The 23,584-nt window shown below is 41.9% G+C and overlaps 1 protein-coding gene across 5 annotated transcripts; it reads right to left on the bottom strand.

Moving 5' to 3' along the window:
• Positions 1–1,874: 1,874 nt before the first annotated feature.
• Positions 1,875–23,537, bottom strand: LOC118591795 (zinc finger protein 60-like). 5 transcript variants are annotated; one of them, XM_036200182.1, is made up of 5 exons: positions 23,480–23,537; positions 16,410–16,455; positions 15,340–15,466; positions 13,024–13,122; positions 1,875–4,634 (listed from the first exon to the last, which is right to left on the bottom strand). In XM_036200182.1, the coding sequence occupies exons 2-5, from the start codon at positions 16,434–16,436 to the stop codon at positions 2,770–2,772; spliced, it is 2,118 nt and encodes a 705-aa protein (XP_036056075.1). In that variant the 5' UTR covers positions 16,437–16,455; positions 23,480–23,537; the 3' UTR covers positions 1,875–2,769. The 5 variants fall into 5 exon arrangements, with proteins under 5 accessions (XP_036056075.1, XP_036056085.1, XP_036056093.1 ...); XM_036200192.1 differs by having other exon boundaries at positions 16,359–16,455; positions 23,480–23,507; XM_036200200.1 differs by lacking the exon at positions 23,480–23,537 and adding an exon at positions 22,504–22,892 and having other exon boundaries at positions 16,359–16,455.
• Between the last annotated feature and the right edge of the window lie 47 nt (positions 23,538–23,584).

Genomic DNA, 23,584 nt, shown 5'->3' with positions numbered 1-23,584 from the left:
ACATTGCATACTCCTTTGAACTAAACATGGTTCCCTGTTCTGAAGGTATCTGAGGTCCCTAGTGTCTTGATGTTAGGTCTCTAGAGATGTGAGTCAGGCCTCCAGAAATGTATGACTGTCCACCAGAGAAGACTACTCCAAGGAGGATTTAAGCCAATAGAAAGTCTTCATTAGCTAGCCAGTAACTCACTGGTGTTCTGGATCCCAGTGTATCCATCCCCAAGACTGTCTCAAGGTGAGCTTTTAAGCACCAGAACAATATCCTGGGATGACATAGTTTAGTTAACATGAATAGTTCTCCAGAAGTAGAATTACAAAAGCCAAAAAGCAAGGTTACTACATTTAGAGACTTTCCCAGAACTATGAGCTTTGATGGATGAGGTTTTTTGCTTTGTTTTGGCAAATAGTACTGTCTATGTGCTGTGTCTATGGCATGAATGAGTACTTCCATCATGGAATGGATTGTACTAAGGCCTAGGAGCCTGTTACAACAATCATCTAGGGTTTTGTTTTTGTTTTTCTGTTTGTTTTCTATATCTTAGCTGAGACTTAGGGCATTGGAGTCCTTGAAGTGGCAATGCCCATGCTCATGTCAGCAACACACATTCATTCAAGACTGCATCCACTCCTTACACACTCACTCAAGGCTTCTACTCCTCACGTTGAACACTGTTGGTAAAACTGGACTTCCTCCAGTGAGAGTGCTTGTCTCCCTAAGATTTCTTGATAAATTGTAACCAGCAAGACAAAGCTTGTAAATATATTGCTTCTTCAATAACTGACACCATAGAAACACACATCTCTTTCCACATTGCACACACATGACCACACAACATCCTGTAACATACACATGTCCATCCATTTATGCTTCCACGTAACACAAACATGGACATAGAGTATCTTGCAAGGTGGTATCTTCCCTCCAATTTATTATTTTGGTGGTCTGATGGCTATTCTTGGTTGTCAACTTGACTATATCTGGAATGAATTACAATCCAGAAATGGAGGGCACACCTGTGAGACATTTTCTGCCTGAAGTGGTGAATCCACTTCTAGTCCAGATCTTTGAAATAGGAAGACACTTCTTTTTTTTCTTCTTTTTTTTTTTTTTTTTTTTTTTTGGTTTTTCAAGACAAGGTTTCTCTGTAAAACAGCCCTGCCTGTCCTGAAACTCACTTTGTAGACTGTTGTGGAATATTATTCTAAAATGTATTACATTTATCTGTGTTGTGGAATATTTGTTTAATGATACAAAGATATGTTGCATTCTTTTATGTTGCATTTGTTTAACCCTGTGAAGCTGTGTTACTTTGCTTGTCTAAAATACCTGATTGTTTTAATAAAAAGAACTGAATGCCCAATAGCTAGGCAGGAGAAAGGATAGGCAGGCTGGCAGGCAAAGAGAATAAATAGAAGAAATCTAGGAAGAGAAGATCAAAGAACAAAAACAAAAGAGGAGGACATCAGGGGCCAGCCACCCATCTACACAGCAAGCCATGGAATAAGAAGGAAAGATATATAGAAACAAAGAAAGATAAAAGCACAGAGGTAAAAGGTAGAGTAGAATAAGTTAGGAAAAGCTGGCAAGAAATTAAGTCAAACTAAGACCAGGCATCTATAAATAAGAATAAGCCTGCATGTGTTTACTTGCGAGCTGCATGGCTGGCCACCCAAAGACCAAAGAGTGAAAAAAAAAAAAAAAAAAACAAACAAACAAAAAAACCAACTACAGTAGAGACCAGGCTAGGTTTAAACTCACTGAGACCTGGATCTCAAATGCTAGGATTAACTTACACTATCACCTTCCAGCTAATTTTGGTTATTTTTGTTAATTATTTATGAGGAGGTCACCAAAGAAGACTACTCAGACAGTGTTTATAGCCAACTGAAAGTCTTTATTCCAGCCAGCTTGGACTACACTCTGGTAGTGGGGACCCAAGTATAGCCCCAAGCATATTGAGCAAGGAGCTATTAAAAGCAAAAACCACATCCTGTTATCTTGCTCAGCAGATGCAGGGGGAGGTTTTGCCCAAGCAGGCAGGTTAACAGAAGCCAAAATAAGTAGTTAACTGCAGGGGGACATGCAAATAGTTTAACAGAAGCCAGGATAAATTAGCTGGGGAATCACAACCTCTAGTTCCAAGAATACAGTTCAGTAGTTTTCCATGAGATTCTCCATCAGAAGTCAAATTCTATCCAACCCTAAAATGTATTCAGCAAGTTTATCCTAATGATGGACCAAGAACACAAATTACAGGGAAAATCTTTTGAAATTTTTATGTATTGAACCCCTTTAAAAAGTACTTATTCATCAACAGCTGTGTTTTTAACTCCTTCACACAAATACTTAAGGAATGGATTCTAAACAAAAATACTTTCATGTACATTTTCATGCATCAGATTTTATCCATAATAAAGTTATTTAAATTGAATAGTGAAGGAATGTATGAGGCTTTTCTAAACTATCAGCAATAAAATTTGTTTCACACGAGCATGGATTCTTTTAAGTTAAAAAAGGCCTGAGCTCAAATTGAAGGTCTTTCCACATTCTTTACACTGGTAAGAGTTTCCTACCAGTATAAATTCACCACTGTGCAGTAAAGGCTGAACTAAATCTAAACATTTTCCCACATTTCTTACATTCATAGGATTGCTTACCATTATGAATTCTCTAATACATAGCTAGCTTAGAATTACATCAGGCTTATTAATATGAACATTAGCATGTGAAACCAAGTCTGATTTTTAACTTAAGGTCTTCCCACATTCTTAACATTGGTAAAATTTCTCACCAGTGTGAATTCTTTGATGTACTTTAAGATCTCCACCACGAGCAAAGTACTTCCCACATTCTTTACATTCATAAGGATTCTTGCCAGTATGAATTCTAAAATGTCCAAGAAATTGGTAATGATATTGAAAGGCTTCCCCACATTCCTTACATTGAAAGGGCTTCTCACCAGTATGGATTCTCTCATGAATTCTAAGGCCTGTACCACGAATAAAGCCCTTTCCACATTCCTTACACTGAAAAGGTTTCACATCAGTATGAATTCTCTGATGTTGAGTAAGTTGGTACTGAAGTCTGAAAGCTGACCCACACTGCTGACATTCAAATGATTTCTCTCCAGTATGAATGCTCTGGTGCCGAGTGAGCTGTGCCAGAACAGTAAAGGCCTTTCCACATTCCTTGCATTGAAAGGGTCTCTCACCAGAATGAATTTTCTGATGTTGCATAAGGTTTGAGCGACGATTAAAGGCTTTCCCACACTCACTACATTCATAGGGTTTCACACCAGCATGAATAATCCTATGTTCAACAAGGCTAGAGACACGCTTGAAGGACTTCCCACACTCCTCACATTCAAAAGGTGTTTGACCTGTATGAATGGTTTTATGGTAATTAAGTTGGCTGGAAAAATGAAAAGACTTTCCACATTCTTTACATTCAAAAGGTCTCTCACCACTATGAAATCTCTGATGTCGAATGAGATGTATGTTAAGTCGAAAGACTTTCCCACATTCCTTACATTCAAAGGGTTTCTTTCCAGTGTGAATACTCTGGTGCTCAGTAAAATTTGAACGCCGACGAAAGAATTTCCCACATTCCTTGCACTGATAGGGTTTCACATCAGTATGGATTCTCTGATGCTCACTAAGTTGGTACTTTCGTCTAAAGGCTGACCCACACAGCTTGCACTTGAAAGGTTTCTCATCAGTGTGAGTTTTCTTATGCTCAGAAAGATATAGGTGAAGTCTAAAAGCCTTCCCACATACATTACATTCAAAGGGCTTCTCACTAGTATGAATACTCTGGTGTCTTGCAAGGTATGAGCCACTACTGAATATCTTGCCACACTGCTGACATTCAAATGATTTCTCTCCAGTATGAATGTTCTGGTGCCGAGTGAGCTGTGCCAGAACAGTGAAGGCCTTTCCACATTCCTTACACTGAAAGGGTCTTTCACCAGAATGAATTTTCTGATGTTGCATAAGGTTTGAGCGACGATTAAAGGCTTTCCCACACTCACTACATTCATATGGTTTCACACCAGCATGAATAATCCTATGTTGAAAAAGAGTTGAGACACGATTGAAGGACTTGCCACATTCTTCACATTCAAATGGTTTTGTACCTGTATGAATGGTTTTGTGGTACTTAAGCAGGGCAGGAAGATGAAAGGCCTTTCCACATTCATCACATTCAAAAGGTCTCTCATCACTGTGAGATTTCTGATGTCTTGTAAGTTGTTGGTGGAGTCTGAAGGCCTTCCCACATTCCTTACATTGATAGGGTTTCTCTCCAGTATGAATACTTTGATGCTGAATAAGATTTGAACGACAACCAAAGTATTTCCCACACTCATTACATTCATATGCTTTTTCTATATTGTGAGTAAGAATCTGGCAGGTGTAAGTAGGCAGTTTTTCCTTGTTATTAATCTTTTGATCAGCATCTCTATCTTGATATCCCTGTAATCTCTGAAATGTATAGTACTTGGGGCCATTACTAAAACTGGAACCCTGGAGGTCAAAATTTTTACTTAATTGCTTTATGCTCTGTTTGGGTAAATTTATATCATAAGTATGATTTTCTGGAGATATATTTTCAGCTTCATAACATGACTCCAAATCTAAAAGAAAAGGAGAAATTGAGAATACATTATTTTTCTGAAACACATACATACAAAATCCACGACATGAATGGCCAGACTCTAACGCATTTTCTGATAAACTGAACAGGAGCAAGGAGGACAGCAATAATGAAAGTAGAACAGGATGGAAATGAAAAGGTATGTTTGCTTAACAAGATGATAACTAACTATAGTGAAAATTTTTACATGCTTCTTTACATACTACTGGAAACACATATCCTTCAGTGAAGGTTTTTGAACCTGTGGGGACATAAAACCCAACCCTAACCTGATGGCACTGTATTATTGCCTGCCCATAAATGAACTGCTCTATCCCAGTCATTAGAGTGCTCAGATTTGAGAAATAATTTACACAGGTTCTCTTTGGTAGCTAAAGAAACGTAATATGGAGACAGGCATCCCTTAAGGGTCATTGACCTTTTGCTCTGAAATATTTGGGAGATCCTAGTGACCTGCCAGTGAAATAATAGGAAAATGGGCCAGGAAGTATTAATACCTGCTTTTGCTTATATAAAACTTGTGTATCTCTTAGAAAAAAAATATTTGCTTATTGCTGTGGCAAATGGATAAAATGGACTTTTTTTTACTATATAGCAGGGAAAAAATAACCTGAGGGAAGTAAAACAATTTTCCTGTCCAGCTGTGAATTCCATAGGTAGTTATAATATATACTTTTCTGATGACTTCCTTTAAAGCACACCTTACTACCTCTTGTGTACAGCATGCTGTTTGGCTCTAAGGCTGTTGTCCTTTTGCTAGTAGTAGGAATAAATTCATTTCATCTAAACTTGAATTGACCCTAAGACTTTGGTCTTTCCCAATGGATTCAAATGCCATAACAAATCAAATCAAGAGAAATAATAGTATACCATGAAAATTTATAATATCTGTCAGGTTTTAAGAAAACTGGTCTGGACTTGGAATTCTTTTTGTTTTGGTTTGGTTTTTTGAGACAGGTTTTCTCTGTTACCAGAACTGTCCTGGAACTCTCTCTCTGTAGACCACATTAGCCTCAAACTCAGATCTACCTTCCTCTGTCTCCTGAGTGCTCGTATTAAAGGCGTATGCCAAAACAAAAACAAAAACAAAAAAAACAAAAGGGCTGGAGAGATGGCTCAGTGGTTAAGAGCACTGACTGCTCTTCCAGAGGTCCTGAGTTCAATTCCCAGCAACCACATGGTGGCTCACAACCATCTGTAATGAGATCTGATGCCCTCTTCTGGCCTGCAAGGACACATGCAGACAGAATACTGTATACATAATAAATAAATAAAATAAAATCTTAAAAAAACAAATCAGCCGGGCAGTGGTGGTGCACGCCTATGATTCCAGCACTCGGGAGTCAGAGGCAGGTGGATCTCTGTGAGTTCGAGGCCAGCCTGGGCTACACAGCTAGTCCAGGACAGGCTCCAAAGCCACAGAGAAACCCTGTCTCGAAAAACAAACAAAACAAAACAAAAACAGAAACAACAATGCTATGTCAGCAACCCTACCACGCAGGACCTGAGTATTGTGACAAGCACAAGACAAAGACGTTAAAATAGCCTTTATAAACATGGTAGCGGTCATTAAAGAGGAAGTCAATGAATTCCTTAAAGAAATTTATGCAGACACAGACAAACAGTGGAGATGAGTCAGACAGCTCAAGACCTGAAAGTCCAAATAGAATGATGAATGAGGAAATCCAAACTGAGGGAAATCTGGAAAGGAAAAGTTTAGGGACTCAAACAGAAACCTCAGAGGAAGCCTCACCAACAAATCAAAAGATGGAAGAGAGAATCTTAGGCATTGAAGACATGATAGAAGTGACACCTCCATGAAAGAAATGATAAAGCTAAAAAAAAAAGTTTCAGCACAAAACATTCAGGAAATTTGGAACAACATAAAAAGATCAAATCTAGGAATAAGAATAGAGGAAAGAGAAGACACACTCAGGTCAAAGACACAGGAAATATTTTCAACAAAATCATAGAGGAAAGTTCCCCTAAAGAATGAGATGCCTATCAAAGTACAAGAAGCATACAGAACACCATATAGACTGGATCAGAGAAGAAAGTCCCCTGGGTACATAATAATCAAAACTAAATGGACAGGACAAAGAAGGAATATTAAAAGCTGCAAGGGAAACAGACCAAGTAACATATAAAGGCAGACATATTAGAACAACACCTGACTTCTCAATGGAAACCTTAAAAGGCAGAAGGAATTGGACAGGTGTTCTACAGAATCTAAGAGTCTACAGATGCTAGCCTAGAGAAAACAAGACAATCTATGATAAAAACCAAATTTAAGCAGTATCTACAAATCCATACCTATAGCAGGTACTAAAAGGAAAACTCCAACCTAAAGAAGTTAACCATACCCAAGAAAACACAAGGAATAAATAATCCCAGACCACTAAGTCAAAAGAGGGAAAACACACACCACCACAATAAAATAACAGGAATCAATAAACACTCTCACTCATATCTCTCAATATCAATGTTCTCAATTTCCCAATAAAAATATATAGACTAACAGAATGGATGTAAAACCAGGATCCATCCTTCTGCTGCATCCAAGAACCATACCTTAACACAAGGACAGACATCACCTCAGGGTAAAAGAATGGGAAAAGATCTTCTAGTCAGAAGCAAGCTGGTATGGCCATTTTAATATCTGACAAAAGAGACTTCAAAGCAAAGCTAATCAGAAGAGATAGGGAATGATATTACATGCTCATCAAAAGAAAAATCCACCAACATCTATGCACCAAACACAGGATACCAAGTTCATAAAAAAAATTATAATACAGCTTAAATCACATATTGACCCTCACATACTGATAGTGGGAGACTGTAATAACTCACTCTTGTCAATATTTACAGAACATTTCACAGAAACACAAAAGGATATTATCTTCTTCTCAGCACATCATCAAACTTTCTCTAAAACTGACCATACACTTGGACACAAAGCAAGGCTCAACAGATACAAGAAAATTCAAATACCACCTTGCAATCTGTCTAACAACCATGGGTTAAAGCAGGATATCAATAAACAGGAACAACAGAAAGCATACACTTACAAAACCAAACAACTCAATATTGAATAAAAAAATGAGTCAAGCTCCCAAGTTGGCTGTTGTCACATTCCTGCCCGGACACTGCCTGGCCTAGCCTTCCCTGAACCCGCCTGGGGAAGTGCTGATGGTTATCCCCCACCTTAGACCATCCTGTGTAGAAACAGCAGCTACCAACTCCAGCCAGAGCTGCTGTCAGTGGACCAAATAAAGTGATTTTCCTGCCTTGGCAAAAAAAAAAAAGAAAGAAAGAAAAAAGAAAAAGAAAAAAGAAAAAAAAAAAAAAAAAAGAAGAAGACACAACACACCCAAACCTATAGAACACAATAAAAGCAGTTCTAAGAGGCAATTTCATGGTAGTATGTACCACTGTAAAGAAATAGGAGCCATCTCATAATATCAGCTTAACACCATACCTGAAAGCTCTAGAACAAAAGGACAAAATTACACCCAAAAGGATAAACTGCAAGAAATAATTAACTCAGGACTGAAATTAGTAAGATAGAGACAAAAACAATAACACAAAAAATACAAAGAGTTGGTTCTTTGAAAAAACCAGTAAGACTGATAAACCCTTAACCAAACTAAAAGGAAGAGAAAGAAGATACAAATAAAGAAAATTAGAGATGAAAGAGAAATATCAACAGACACTGTGGTAGTTTGAATAGAAAAATCTCCATAGACTCATGTGTTTGAATGCTTGGTCATAAGTAGTGGCACTATTAGTAGGTATGGCCTTGATTGAGGAGGTGTGTCACTGGGGGTGGCCTTTGAGGTCTCTGAAGCTCAAGCCTGCTGATCAAGATAAAGAAATCATAGTTTATTCTATAGCACCACGTCTGCCTGCACACCACCATGGTCTCGAAAAACCAAAACACCAAAAAAACTAGATGTAGATGTTCATCAACAGAATTAAAAAAGAAAAAAATTAAATCATGAAACTTACAGGTAAAAGGATGGAACTGGAAAAATATCATCCTAAGTGAGGTATCCCAAGCCCAGAAAGGCAAACTGTTATGTATTCACTTATAAGTGGATATTAGCTATTAAATCAATTAAATAACCAAGATAAAATCTGTAGACCCACAGGCGTTAGGTATAGAGTAAAACACTGAGGGACACATACCTTTCATTAGGAAAAAGAAACAGGATAGTAATGGATGGATGGGAATGGTCAAACGGGAGGGGAAAGGAGGGAGCGGAGTGATGAAGAAAATATGAGGAGAGTCAGCTAAAACTAAGGGCCAGTTAAGGGGTAGTAAAGAACCCTAATAAAACAGAGGCTTTCTAAAATATATACATATATGAAGATGATCTTAACTGAAATTCTAAATAATGGGGAGACAGAGACTCACTTGACCATCTCATCACCAAATGAGCATCCAGAGCTTCCAGTACCAGTGTTTGGTTACATCTAACTGAGTTGTTGGCCAAAAGGACACCATGGGAACCAAAACAAACAAACAAACAAAAAACAAAAAACAAAACAAAAAAAAAACACCAACAACAACAAAACCCTCAGGCTGTTGCTAAGACTAAAGATTGTTGTCCACAAACTGAAAGCAAGGTCCATTGCTGAAGACAAAACCTACTCAACTTATTGAACATGGAGAAGTAAAGCTATTGCCAACATTGAGCCTTCACCCTATGTGTTGTAGAATATTATTTTAATATGTTAAATTTGTTTATGCTGTGGGACATTTGTTTAATGATGCAAAGATGTGTTGCATTCTTTTATGTTGCATTTGTTTAACTCTGTGATGCTGTGGTACTGTGCCTACATAAAACACCTGATGGTCTAATAAAGAGCTGAATGGTCAATAGCAAGGCAGGAGAAAGAATAGGCTGCGCTGGCAGGAAGAGAGAATAAAAAGGAGAAATCTGGAAGGAGCACAAAAAGGAGAAAGAGCAAGATAACAAGGAGAGGAGAACACTAGGGTCCAGCCACCAAGCAACACAGCCAGCCATGGAGTAAGAGTGAAAGCAAGATATACAGAAGAAAAGGAAAAAGCCTAGAGGCAAAACATAGATGGGTTAATTTAAATTAAGAAAGCTCTCAAGAAACAAGCCAAGCTAAGGCCAGGCATTTAAAATTAAGAATTAGCCTCCATGTGTGATTTATTTGGGTGCTGGGTGGTGGGCCCCCAAAGCACCAAAAGAGCCCACAGATTAAAAACAACCAACAACACCTATGTTCCAATGTCTTTGGTACAGGAAGGTACTCTATACACTACCAAAAGAGAAACATAAACAACAAGCCACCCACAAACCCTTGGAATGACAATAGAGTGCTGCCTATAAGAATTGCTAGGGCCATGACAGCATAAAGCTTGTGGGAGTAACCAAACAATATATGATTTGACTTAAGGGCCCATCCATGAGGTAAAACCCATTTCTGACAGTGGATGAGTGACCAAGAACCAGAGACTAGACAGCACAGGGACCAAGAGTAAAACTAAATACTACTGTTTTCAAAAAAGAAAGAAAAATGAAACAATAAAATGGGTCCTAATGGCATCCTGCTAAACTTATAGATCAGTGTCTTACTCAGCCATCATCAGAGAAGCTTCCTCATGCAGCAGCTGAGAACAAATACAGAGACCCACAGCCAGACACTATGCCGAGAATGAGACCTTAGGATGCTCTGCCCTAAAAAGCATGTTTCCATCAAACCCCTCCTCTCAGAGCTCAGGGAACTCTGTGGAAGAGGTGGAGGAAAGAAACAGTGTAAAATCCAGAGACAGAAGACATCAAGAAAACAAGACCCTCTAAATCAACATGATCAAAGTTCTCATGAGCTCACAGAGACTGAGGCAGCATGCACGGGGCCTGCACCATCCAACCTGCACCAGGTCCTTTGTGCATAAATGTATTATGGCCTCCAGTATAGTGTGTATGGGATTATGAATGTGCAAACAAGCTCATCTCCGTTTCTTGTTCCTTCTCTTGGGTAATGTCCCTTCTGCTTGTTTGTTTGTCTTGTCCAATTCTAATGTGTTAGTTTTTGTTTCAGTCTGGTTTGTTATATTCTATTTTATCATTATCCCTTAGAAGCACAGTTGTTTTCTAAGAGGAGAGAAGTGGAGTGGATCCAGAGAGAAGGTGAAGTAGGAACGAGGTGAAGCGGTGGGAGGTGAAGCCATAATCAGCATATATTCTGTGAGAAAAAATCTATTCTCAATAAAAGGGGAGAAAAAGAGACAAAGGAAACATAATAATAAATACATTCAAGAAGTTTGACACTGAAATGTTCACAAAACTAAAATCAAACCAAAACTGTCCATCAAAATAGGAAAACCCATAAAGGAAACTGAACTTCTGAGGATCTTCCTGAGAGGGTCATTTTCTTAGGATGTTCTTTACATTAATAAGGATGGATGGAAGCTTTTTAGTGGACAATATCCTACCAGTGCATACATGAAATACTTAGATTCAAGTGTCATATTAGTGACTTACCATCAAACAGTCCAAAGAAAGTGTTCAAACATATAGTTGTACACAAACACAGACCATGAGGCAAAATGTTACCAATTAGTACATTTACATGACAACATTTTTTTTTTTTCAGATGTTTTCTTTTGGAAGTTTTGTTGTTGCTGTTGTAATTTGTTCAGGTTTTTGTTGTTAATGATTCCTTTATTTTTACTTTGTTTCTGTAATGCCTGCATATATATATATATATATATATATATATATATATATATATATGTGTGTGTGTATGTGTATATATTCACATGTATGTTATATATAAATGTATGCATACAATATATGTGTACATACTGTATGTGTATACATATACATAAACACACACACATATACATACACACACACACACACACACACACACACACACACACACACACACAACTTGCATACCTGAGGCCAAGGAAACCAAGAGAGCATCAGATTCTTTGATATTGGTGTTATAGGCAGTTGCAAGCCTCTATGAGGATACTGGAAACCAAGTGTGTATTGGAAGTAAAAGCTGGGTCCTCTGTAAGATCAGAAGTGCTCTAAAACACTGCACCATCTCTCCAGCCCATGTTTTGATATGGTCTCATGTAGCCTAGGCTGGCCTCAAACTCAATATGTAGCTGAGGATAACCTTGAAGTTCTGATCTTCCTGCTTCCACCTCCCAAACTCTGTTATTACAGATATATCTCCTGTACTAGACAGGGTTGTCTAGAGGAACAGAACTGTTCACTCTCTATATATGGGACTTATGAGTGGCTTACAGGCTGTCATCCAACCAGGCCAACAATGCCTGTCTAACAACACAAAGTCTAAGAATCCAGGGGTTGTTCACTCCACGAGGCTGGATGTCTCAGCTGGTCTTTAATACATGCTGGAATCTGAAGAAGTAGGCTCTCATGCGAGTGAAGGAATGGACTTGCCAGCAGAGTGAGGGGAAGCAGACAAAAGGCAAGAGCTTCCTTCTTTAACAAACTATTTACAGGCTGCTATCAGATGGTGGAGCCCAGATTTAAGGTGGATCTATCCACCTCAAAAGATGGATTAAAGGTGGTACTTCCCAATTCAAATTACCTAATTAAGAAAAATCTCTCACAGATGTATCCAGCTGCTTGGGTTTTAGTTAGTTCCAGATGTAGTCAGGTTGACAACCAAGAAGAGCCATCACAGCCCCCTTGCCAAGCTAAGTAGAAGGCTGTGTTGTGTGTGCGCTCACATGTTGTTTCATTGGCTTCTCTGCCTATTCTTTTTGAGCCAGTGTCTCTCACTGCCTGGAGCTTGACAGGTAAAGTAGGCCGAGTTGTTAGCAAGACAAGGGATCGGCCTTTTCCACTTCCCCAGTGCTGCAGTTAGAAGCATAGGCCACACCATCACACCTTGATTAGAGTGACTATGAAGATATACAATTAAAATATTTGTTCCTGCTTTCACTGGTGTTCAAAGTGTCTTCTCATTGGGTCAGCGGTTAAGGACACTGACTGCTCTTCCAGAGGACCTGGGTTCCAGTACCAGCAGCCACCTCTTATGGCCTCTTTGGGTACCTGCACACCTGTGTGCACACACACCACCAATAAGGTATGTTTAAATTGGTAGGAAGCGGGTAACTGCTCCAGTAAGAGGGAAGAAGGTGAGGACAATTTGGCGACTCATGAACTAGAAGCCCCTGTGACAGCCTTTGCTATATGACCTTGACTTCCTTCCCAGGTCTCAGGCATGTTCTTCCACAGGCCTTGGTGATTTGAAGAAAGTGTGTCAACCCAGTGTCAGCCATGAGGCGACTCTCCGACCACATGCTGTGCCTGGCAATGCTGGAGTCCTGCCTTCCTCTTACTCACCTGGGCTGGGCCTGTCTGTTTCTTCCGTCACAACCATCCAGGGCTCTCTCTCCTGCTCTAATAAGGCGATCAGATCGGGTTTGGAAACGGAACTTCCCACTTAAAAGAAAGAAGAAATAACACATGTGGGGACTTTTTAAAACTTGGTCCCTCTAGTTATCCCAGAATGTCCCGGACCAGGCTGTCCTGGAACTTTCTTGATCTGCATGCCTCTGCCTCCCAAATGCTGGGACTAAAGGTGTGTGCCATCATGAGCTGCCTGTGCAGAGTTTTAAAAATACAGACTTATTTATTATGAAAGTCTATACAGTTTGGGATGGTGGACCATGCCTGTTAGCTCAGCAGGTGGGGAATGACCGGGCCAATCTGTGCTGTAGAGCAAGACCCCTGTCTTGGAAAAATAGATAAAATACACTAAGAGACAAAATAATACTGAGGAAAGACTTCAGAGGAGAACCTGGGTGAGAAATCAGCTGTTTCAGAAAAGGGTTTCATCTCATTTAAATGCAGATAAGGGTTGTCACTTAAGGGGAAAGTACATACAGTGGGGGAGAACATGAACCCAAGGCTATACTGTCTAGTGTAAACCCCTTCTCTGAAGCTCACCAACAATGCCATTTATTTAGGCAAGTCCCATAAGATTCTATGATCAATTTTCCCATCTAAAAACTGGGTATGGAGTCAGGCAGATCTCTGTGAGTTCTGGGCTAGCCTGGTCTACAATTCCAGTTCCAGGACAGCTAGGGTTGTTACACACAGAAACCCTGTCTCAAAAAAACAAACAAAAAACCTGGGTATGGTGGCACACACATGTAATCACAACACTTGAGAAGTAGAGGCAGGAGATGAGAAGTTCAAGGACAGCTTTAGTTTCATACACGTCCAAAGTTCCCCTAGGCTATATGAGAAAAAAAGAAATCAATAATAATAATAATAATAATGATAATAATAATTTTGATTGAGTTGCTGACATCTATTAGATAGGGTTGATACTAAGATTAAACACTACATTCAAATACTTTGAACACTGTCTTACCTATAGTAACACAAAATCATTATTTTTTAAGTTTCCATTTATTTACATAGTAATTCTAGGGATGGAACTAGGGTTTGAGCATGCTGGGCAAGCGCTCTACTACTGTGTTAAATCCCCAGTGTTAGCACTATTGTTATTTATGCTGCCTTCTTTCAAATGTACACCTCATTCTTACAAATTTACTCAAGGAAAAAGACAAATTCACAGCCTGAAACTTCCACAACAAAGCAGGTAAAGGAAGTGTTTGTTGGAAATATAATGCGTCCACTTTGGTTTTAAGTTGATTCTGTTGATTCATTATTAAGTAAATGATAAAACTTCTTTTGTGGGGCTGGAGAGATGGCTCATTGGTTAAGAGCACTGGCTGTTCTTCCAGAGGTCCAGAGTTCCCAGCAACCACATGGTGGCTCACAACCATCTGTAATGAGATCTGGGGCCCTCTTCTGTATACATAATAAATAAATAAATCTTTAAAAAAAAAAACAAAAAACTTCTTTTGTGTAAGCATATAGTGTATGCATAGTTCATGAAGGCAAGGGCACAAGTGTATGTAGGTATGCATATATGCATGTGAGTACAGGTCAAAGACTGCTGTGAGGTGTTATCTTCAATTGCTCCCCACTTTGGTTTCTGAGACAGCATTTTTCCCTGAACCCAGAGCTCATTGAGAGGATCTCCAAGGTGTGGACTAAAAGCAGGTGCTTCATGAAGCTCCAGTTTTCAACCAAGGAAATCTCACAATATTCCTTTGGGAAGGAGGAAGAACTCAGCTTCCTCTTTAAAATTCTATTGACTTAAATTTATTTTATTTTATATGTATGTTTCTATCTGCCTCATGTACATTTGAGCAGGCATGATGACCATGGAGACCAAAAGAAGGCATCAGATCACCTGGACCTGGGAGTTATACCATCTTATGGTGGTAGGAATTGAACCCAAACCCTTTTAAAGAGCAATCAGTTCTCTTAACAGCCAAGAAGTTACCTCTCTAGCTCCTAATAATATTTATTGATTTATTTCATTTTGTTTCTTTGTTTTATTTGAAACAAGGCCTTACTTTGTACAGTAGGGTACCCTGGAACTCACTATATATCTGAAGGTGACTTAGAACTCACAGCAATCATCCTGCTTCAGCCTTCTGAGTGAAGAAGGAATGACAGGCATGGCCACCAAGCCCAGCTTCAGCTACCACAGAAAAATGGCCCTCTCTTTTCATTCAGAGTGAGGGAAGCCAGCAGTGTAGAGGGCACATCCCCTTTCATGGGGACAGATGGCCTTACCCACTGTGACGAGGTTGCTGTAGGTCTCCAACATCATGTCCCTGTATAAGACCCTCTGAGTAGCATCCAGGCAGGCCCACTCCTCCTGAGAGAAGTCAACAGCCACATCTCTGAATGTCACTGACCTCTGAAACCACAAACACAGAGTGAAATTGGGGAAATGTTCAAGATGGAACTCAGAGGGAAAAGGACTCAAGACCAGGAAGAAGACATGGAAATGCTCAAAGTACCTCACTGCACGAGCTCCCCCAGTAAAGGATGATGGTACCCACTCTACACATCTAATAAATGTGCATTTCCATTCCATCCACATCCTTCAAGTTATACCCCACAAGAGAGAAATGTCACCCAGGTTCAGTGTAAACTACCTAAGAAACAGTGTGCGTCTTTGAGTTTACTATGGTATCAGATGATATCATAAAGACTCTTTGTCACGAGAATAATTTTTGTAAACTATGTTAGAGTCCAAAAATTATATAAAAGTCCATATTGCTGGCATATTAGGTTTAATGGGTTTTGTCCTGAAAAACAAAAACTTTCAAGGTGAACAGTGTGTCTCAGGTCTTCCTGAACTCTGGAGGCGACAGTCCCCTCCCAATCACAGCCTGGATGACCTTTCCCTCTCATCACTGAACTCTCTCTGAAAGCCCCTCAAGCAGGTCATCTCATCACACACATGCACCGAGACCATTCACTCTCAAACCTGTGTCATCTGCCTGAAAACACTAAAGATGTCAATCAGGAGTCCAAGGCAGTCAAAGGAGACCATCACCTCAACATTCTGAAACCCCCAAAGACCCTGCTTCCCTGTGGACTGTCACCTCCTCTGCAACGACAGAGGAGCCAAGCAGAAAGCAGATGTGCAGGAATGCATTCAGAGAAAATCACTCCAGAAGCAGCAGGAAAGAGGCACAGACAGAAAGTGCTCTGACCTTCTAACCCTCACTGTAACGGGACACACTAGCTGGAAGATTTCAGGTCCTTGAGAAACTTCACAAGAGGAAGACAGAAAGACTCACCTACCCTGAAAGTCACCCTATGTAAAGAGACAAAGGTCAACTTATACAGACCATGTCTTGAGAACTAGAGCTGGCCATTCTTCTTCAGGATCCTCCCCTGGGGAACAAAAAGAAAGCCTTTCAGTGGATTGTGACTTAATGATCCCAGACTGACTTGTGTCAGCATGATTTCATCAACTACTTTTATTTCTCAAGCATCCCCACTCACCAACTCCTCTCCTACCGCTCATAGCCTCCCATACACAAATTAGAAGCAGAGAGGAGTCTACAAAGCCGATTCTGTCCTAACCCCAGACAACCCATTGCATGAGGGCTCAATGTGGATGTGCAGAGCATAAGCATGACTGTCTTTAGTTCCTCCAGAAGATGCCAGCAGAAGGGATCCCATCTTCTATCCTGAGATCCAGCTAGCCCTAGACTGGGCCCCTCTTCCTATTGTAAGCAGATCTTCCTATTGGAATCCCATCTTTCAGGGCTGACAGGAGTAACAGCATCCAAACTGTAAACTCCTTTAAAAACTTGGGGTTGAGTGAGGCACAGCAAGGCTGGAGGGTCTGCAGCTGCAATCCTCAGGCAGTGTTCAGCACTCCGTACCCACTTTGAGTGAGTGGGATAGTACACCATGGAACACTTTCCTGAGTACTGTCGCTCAGATATGATTATGGCTTCCACTGCATCAATTAAACCATGATTCCTTATGAAGATTATTAGCTACAAAACATGGTGTCAGAGGATGTGAATGTGATTTGTTTCCCACTTTCATTAATTATGAGATATTTACACACAATAAAAAATTCAAGGTGTTGTAAGTCTTTAAATTCTAGAATTCTGTTTCTCAACCTCAGCATGTTAACATAATTATTCTGTGTTGGGGTGTGTGGGAGTACTATCTTGTGCTCTGTACAACCTTCACAGCATCAACCTCTAGTCAAGATCTGAGAAGCACACACTTCCTCAGAGCTCCCTACAACATTGGCCTAGGGAGCAGGTCATCACCAAATGGGGAACCACCCTACAGGTCTAGCTAAGCTTTGGTTCAATACACTTTGAGACAGTTTGTTTAATTGCTTTTTTTTTTTTTTCTTTTCTTTTGCCAGAGTCTTGCCTATACTAGACTGGCCCTGAACTCCTAATGCTCTTCTCCATCTCTCATGCAGAGATTACAGGCAGGCACCACCATGCCCAACTCTCATGCATATTTGATAATCTTAGTAAACTATACATTTTTGTCTCCCCACAAAATTCATATACAAATATTCTTTCTTTCTTTATCTTTCCTTCCCTCCTGCCTCTGCACACACCAGGCTAGCTAGCCTTCCAGGAATTCTCTTGTCTCCACCTCCCATCTTGCAGTAGGATGGCTGGGATTAGAGACATGCATGGCTGCATCTGACATTGCATAGTTTCATGCTTGCACACACTGTACCCACTAAGCCATCACCCCAGCCCACATTTATACATGTCTGTGATAGTTCAGTGGGTGACCTCATGACATTATAACTGTCTATGCTTCATAAGGTTTGTGATCCTAAAGGCCATAGATAAAAGTGTAATTAGTCCTTCTGGGTCTAATATAGCATAGGTCTATATTGCCAGCATTGGAGAGGCAGAGGCATGAGGCTTCTTCAAAGTCCCAGGCCAGTCTGGTCAACATGAGTTCCAGAATAGCCTCTCTAGTCAATGCTGCTGGCAAAACTGAATACTAACATTCAGGAGTGACATCAGACCTTCAGTCACACCACAGCAAAGTCAACTCAAAGCAGACTCAGATTTAAGAGCTGAAGCTGACACTACTGGAAAATATACAGGAAAGCCTCCATGACACCGGGCGTTCTGAGCAGCACTGAAAACACAAGCAACAAAAGGAAATGGACAAACCAAAGTAAAAACTACACAGCAGAGGAAACAGTCAGGAGTAGAGGGATAATCTAGAGAATGGGAGAGAATATTTGCAAACTGTACCTCTGACAAGGAGTTAACATCTAAACTCCTTCACAGCAAAGGAATGCAGACATTCAGTGACAAGGACACAAGCTAATCAAGAAAGAGGAAAACACGGAAACAGACATTTCCCCACATGGAACATCAATGTACCTATTAGAGGTACATGAAAAATAAGCACCAGAGAGATACACATTAAAATCACAATGAGAGGCCTCCTCATGCCTTATAAGAGTGTCAATTAAGGAGGGGGGGGGGCTGGAGAGATAGATGGCCCAGTGGTTTAGAGTACTTCATACTCTTGCAGAAGATGTGGGTTCAATATCCAGCACCTACATGGTGGCTCACAACCATCCTTAACTCCAATTTCAGAGGATTTGACACCCTCTTCTCAGGCACCGGGCATGAACAAGGTGCAAATATATTCATGTAGGCAAAACACTCACAAATAATTTTTTAAAATGAACTAAATAAAATTTTTAAAGTGACCATTATCAGCACAAAAGCATAATGAGTACAATGAGGAGGGGAAAAGTGCATTATTGGAGGAAATGTAAATTAATACAGTCATTGTTGGAAACAATACCGTGGATTCTCAAACAAGTAAATAGAGCTGTCACATGATCCATCAATCCACTACTGAGTAGGGATATACAAGAGAAATCAAATCAGTACCTCAAAGAGACATTTACACTCCCACATTTATTCCAGCATTATTCACATGGCTGTGATATGGAACCCTACCAAAGGATGAATGGACAAAGCAAATCCAGAATGAGGTTCACGGACACAGTGCAATGATATCCAACCATTTACTACAACATGGGTGAACACGGAGGAAAACAAGGGACATAAGCTAAAGACAAAAGACAAATGGTGGGGCAGGAGAGATGGCTCAGAGGCTAAGAGCTGGTATGGCTTTTCCAGAGGTCAGGAGTTCAGTTCCCCAACAGCTCACAATGCCTGTAGCTCCAGCTCCAGTGGATCCCTTACATCTGGTCTCTGAGGGCACCTGTGCTCATGTACATATAACCCCACACACAGAATTTAAAATGAAAATAATTAATCTTTAACAAAAGACAAACACCCACCATCTCACTCATGCTGAATCTGAAAATGTTCTATCACAAGAACAAGTTAAATGGTGGGTAAAGGAGGTGTGAGTGCCTGAGGTAATGGGGGTTGACTGGCTGAGGTAATGGAGGTTGAGTGCCTGAGGTAATGGGGGTGTGAGTGGTTGAGGTAATGGAGGTGTGAGTGGCTGAGGTAATGGAGTGTGAGTGGCTGAGGTAATGGAGGTTGAGTGGCTGAGGTAAAAGGAGGTGTGAGTGGCTGAGGTAATGGAGTGTGAGTGGCTGAGGTAATGGAGGTGTGAGTGGCTGAGGTAATGGAGGTGTGAGTGGCTGAGGTAATGGGGTGTGAGTGGCTGAGGTAATGGGGGTGTGAGTGGCTGAGGTAATGGGGGTGTGAGTGGCTGAGGTAATGGAGGTGTGAGTGGCTGAGGTAATGGGGGTGTGAGTGGCTGAGGTAATGGAGTGTGAGTGGCTGAGGTAATGGAGTGTAAGTGGCTGAGGTAATGGAGTATGAGTGGCTGAGGTAATGGAGGTTGAGTGGCTGAGGTAATGGAGTATGAGTGGCTGAGGTAATGGAGGTGTGAGTGGCTGAGGTAATGGAGGTTGAGTGGCTGAGGTAATGGAGGTTGAGTAGCTGAGGTAATGGAGGTTGAGTGGCTGAGGTAATGGAGGTGTGAGTGGCTGAGGTAATGGAGTGTGAGTGCCTGAGGTAATGGAGGTGTGAGTGGCTGAGGTAATGAAGGTGTGAGTGGCTGAGGTAATGGAGGTGTGAGTGGCTGAGGTAATGGAGTGTGAGTGGCTGAGGTAATGGAGTGTGAGTGGCTGAGGTAATGGAGTGTGAGTGGCTGAGGTAATGGAGTGTGAGTGGCTGAGGTAATGGAGGTGTGAGTGGCTGAGGTAATGGAGGTGTGAGTGGCTGAGGTAATGGAGGTGTGAGTGGCTGAGGTAATGGAGGTGTTGCTAAGGTAATGGTGGTGTGAGTGGCTGAGGTAATGGTGGTGTGAGTGGCTGAGGTAATGGAGGTGTGAGTGGCTGAGGTAATGGAGGTGTTGCTAAGGTAATGGAGGTGTGAGTGGCTGAGGTAATGGAGGTGTGAGTGGCTGAGGTAATGGAGGTGTGAGTGGCTGAGGTAATGGAGGTGTGAGTGGCTGAGGTAATGGAGGTGTGAGTGGCTGAGGTAATGGAGGTGTGAGTGGCTGAGGTAATGGAGGTGTGAGTGGCTGAGGTAATGGAGTGTGAGTGGCTGAGGCGAGATGTGCAACATCGTAGTTGAGAGTGGGAGATGTAGATCCATAAGGGAGATGTGAAGATGCTGATCAAGGACTACACAAGTTCAGCTCCACAACACAAGTTCCAGATACATCATGCAACATAGTGACTATGATTAATGGTTCTGAAAGGCTCAGGGAGGAGACATTAAGTGTGCTCACTGAAAAGTGTGATAGGTAGATTTAGTCATCCCAAAAGACATAAAGAACCCCATATACTTTAAAAAATACGAGAAACGTCATCCAGGTGGTGTGATGACATATTGTGCACCCTAATAAAACTTGCCTAAGGATCAGAGGACAGAGTCAGACACTAGATTAGACATAGAGACCAGCCAGTGGTGGCACACACCCTTAATTCTATCACTCAGGAGGCAGAGATCTGTCTGGGTTCAAGGCCATACTGGAAACAAAGCCAGGCAGTGGTGGCACACACCTTTAATTCCAGTACTGGGAAACACACACACACACACACACACACACACACACACACACACACGCCTTTAATCCTAGGAAGTGACAGCAGGGCAGAGAAAGATACATAAGGTGTGAGGAGACAGGAACTAAAGCAGTTCAGCTGAGACCCTTTGAGGTGAGGACACAGAGGCTTTCAGTCTGAGGAAACAGGATCCATTGGATGAGGAGTTGGCCAGGTGAGGGTGGCTGTGGCTGGCTCTGATTCTCTGATCTTTCAGATTTCACCCTGATATCAGGCTCCAGGTTTTTTATTAAAAAAAAAAAAAAAAAACCATTTAAGATTCTAACAACAAGCTGGAGGTGGGGATGGGGGTTGCACGCCTTTAAACCTGGCACTCAGGAGACAGACGCCAGCAGATCTCTGTGAGTTCCAGGCCAGCTTGGTCTACAAATCGAGTTCCAGGACAGCCAGCACTTTTACAAAGAGAAACTCTATCTTGAAAAACAAAACAAAATTCATCTCAATATTTAAACAAACTCTGCCCTATTACATTAACTTTCCTTTACTTCTTACTTTCGAGACAGGGTCTCACTGTGTTCCCCAGCTAGCCTGGAACTCGATATGTGGACTAAGGTGACCATGAATTCACAAACATTCTCCTACTTCTGCCTCTCCAGTGCTGAGATTTAAAGCAAAAACCATAAAGTCTAGTTTTTTTCTTTTAATTCATTTTCATAAAATACAGCGAGTAATCACACTATTTTTAACACTCCTTTCTTTCGTACAGAAAACTCAAGAGAACCGACCACAAATGAAAATGACCACACAACAGGTCCTTACTGTATGGCTGGCACTGCACTAACAGGCTTTCCTACGGTCATTCTGAGGAACATGACAAGCTCAGAGATCCGGAAAAAGACAGAACCTACACTCCAACCGGGATACCACAGATCCACATCTCCACATTCAACCACATCGTTGTATGTCTGGATCTGGCCAATATTACCCGTTTTCACACACAGCCTAAAAAGTACTAGTTCTCAAAGATGCCAAATTTTGTGCTATCGCTTTCCCACTCCTGAAATCCTCAGGAGTGAACAAAAACCATCTACCACCTCCATTCTTCCCCTTCTTTGAAAGGAAGGCCTTTAAAGAGCAAAAGCCACCTGATGTGCGATATCATCGAAGTAGTTATCGATTTAGCAAATCGGGGTTTGAAAGCCCTAACACTAACCTCTGGAGGTTCCTATCTATAACATCTTGGGCAAAGGGAATGATTGTCGAGAGAAGACGTCAAGGATCTCTGAAACGATTGTGTGAATATTACGTGGAAAGGGCCACAGTGGTGGCGGTATCAATTCCCATATTCCTCCTTCATTTACTGACAATTCTGTATTCTAAAACTACAACCTCGCTTCTCAAACAGGAAGAAAGAGCAAACGCACTCTTGAATCTCAGATGCGTGGCAATAATGTCCGCATTCTTCTCCAGGCCCTCGGTCGAAGAGCCGCAGACTCGGGAGCCCGAGCAAGCGTGAGCCCCAGGCTACACGTCCGAGGAGCACTTTCCTTCACTCCCCACGGCACTCGCCACGGCCGGAGCGCTGAGAAAGTTCCGACCCTCGGAGGCGCTTCCGGCCTCGGACGCTCGCCCCAAGCTCAAGTCTGGATCAGGGAGAGCTTCCCTCAGACTCCGTCCCTGACCTCTCCTTCCTGAAGCCGGGTCCTCTGCCTCAGCCCCGCGGCCGTGGGAGAAAGCAGGAGCGGAGAGCCACGAGCAGTGACTCAGACACGCACACACGCACGGACGGACACACACGCGCGCACGCGCACGGACACACACTCACACACACAGACACACGCACGCGCGCGCACGGACACACACTCACACACACAGACACACGCACGCGCGCGCACGGACACACTCACTCACACACAGACGCACGCACGCACGCACGCGCACACACACTCGGACACGGACACGAACACACACGGACACACACACACGGACACACACACACACGGACACACACACACACACGGACACACACACACACGGACACACACACACACGGACACACACACACACGGACACACACACATACACGGACACACACACGCACGCACACACACACACACGGACACACTCACACACACAGACGCACGCGCGCGCACGGACACACTCACTCACACACAGACGCACGCACGCACGCACGCACACACACTCGGACACGGACACGAACACACACGGACACACACGCACGCGCGCACGCACGCACACACACACACACTCGGACACACACTCACACACACACTCGCAGGCACACCACCGTCTCTACACACTTCACCATCCACCCACCCCACCCCACCGTCCACACCCAGCCCTCTGGCTCCGCCTTACTCAGTGGAGAATTACACTAACCAGAGACTTCTTCCTGCTACCAGAAAGTTCTGACTGTCCACGGTAGCTCAGCCGGGACACCGGAAGTTGATAGATTATGTCCGGCGCGGTGGCTCCTGGGAAATA

The sequence above is a fragment of the Onychomys torridus genome, chromosome 1 (assembly GCF_903995425.1).
Source record: "Onychomys torridus chromosome 1, mOncTor1.1, whole genome shotgun sequence".
NCBI classification, from domain to species: domain Eukaryota; kingdom Metazoa; phylum Chordata; class Mammalia; order Rodentia; family Cricetidae; genus Onychomys; species Onychomys torridus.
The sequence above is the reverse complement of the archived record's forward strand: the minus strand, read 5'-3'. Positions and strand labels throughout refer to the sequence as shown.

Excerpts from the sequence above, each read along its gene's own strand:
- LOC118591795 (XM_036200182.1), bottom strand. The coding sequence starts at position 16,436 with ATGGCCAGCTCTAGTTCTCAAGACATG. Across the intron at positions 15,467-16,409 it reads GCTCTAGTTCTCAAGACATG|AGGTCAGTGACATTCAGAGA; the intron begins GTCTGTATAAGT and ends TTGTGGTTTCAG. Across the intron at positions 13,123-15,339 it reads CAGCAACCTCGTCACAGTGG|TGGGAAGTTCCGTTTCCAAA; the intron begins GTAAGGCCATCT and ends CTTTCTTTTAAG.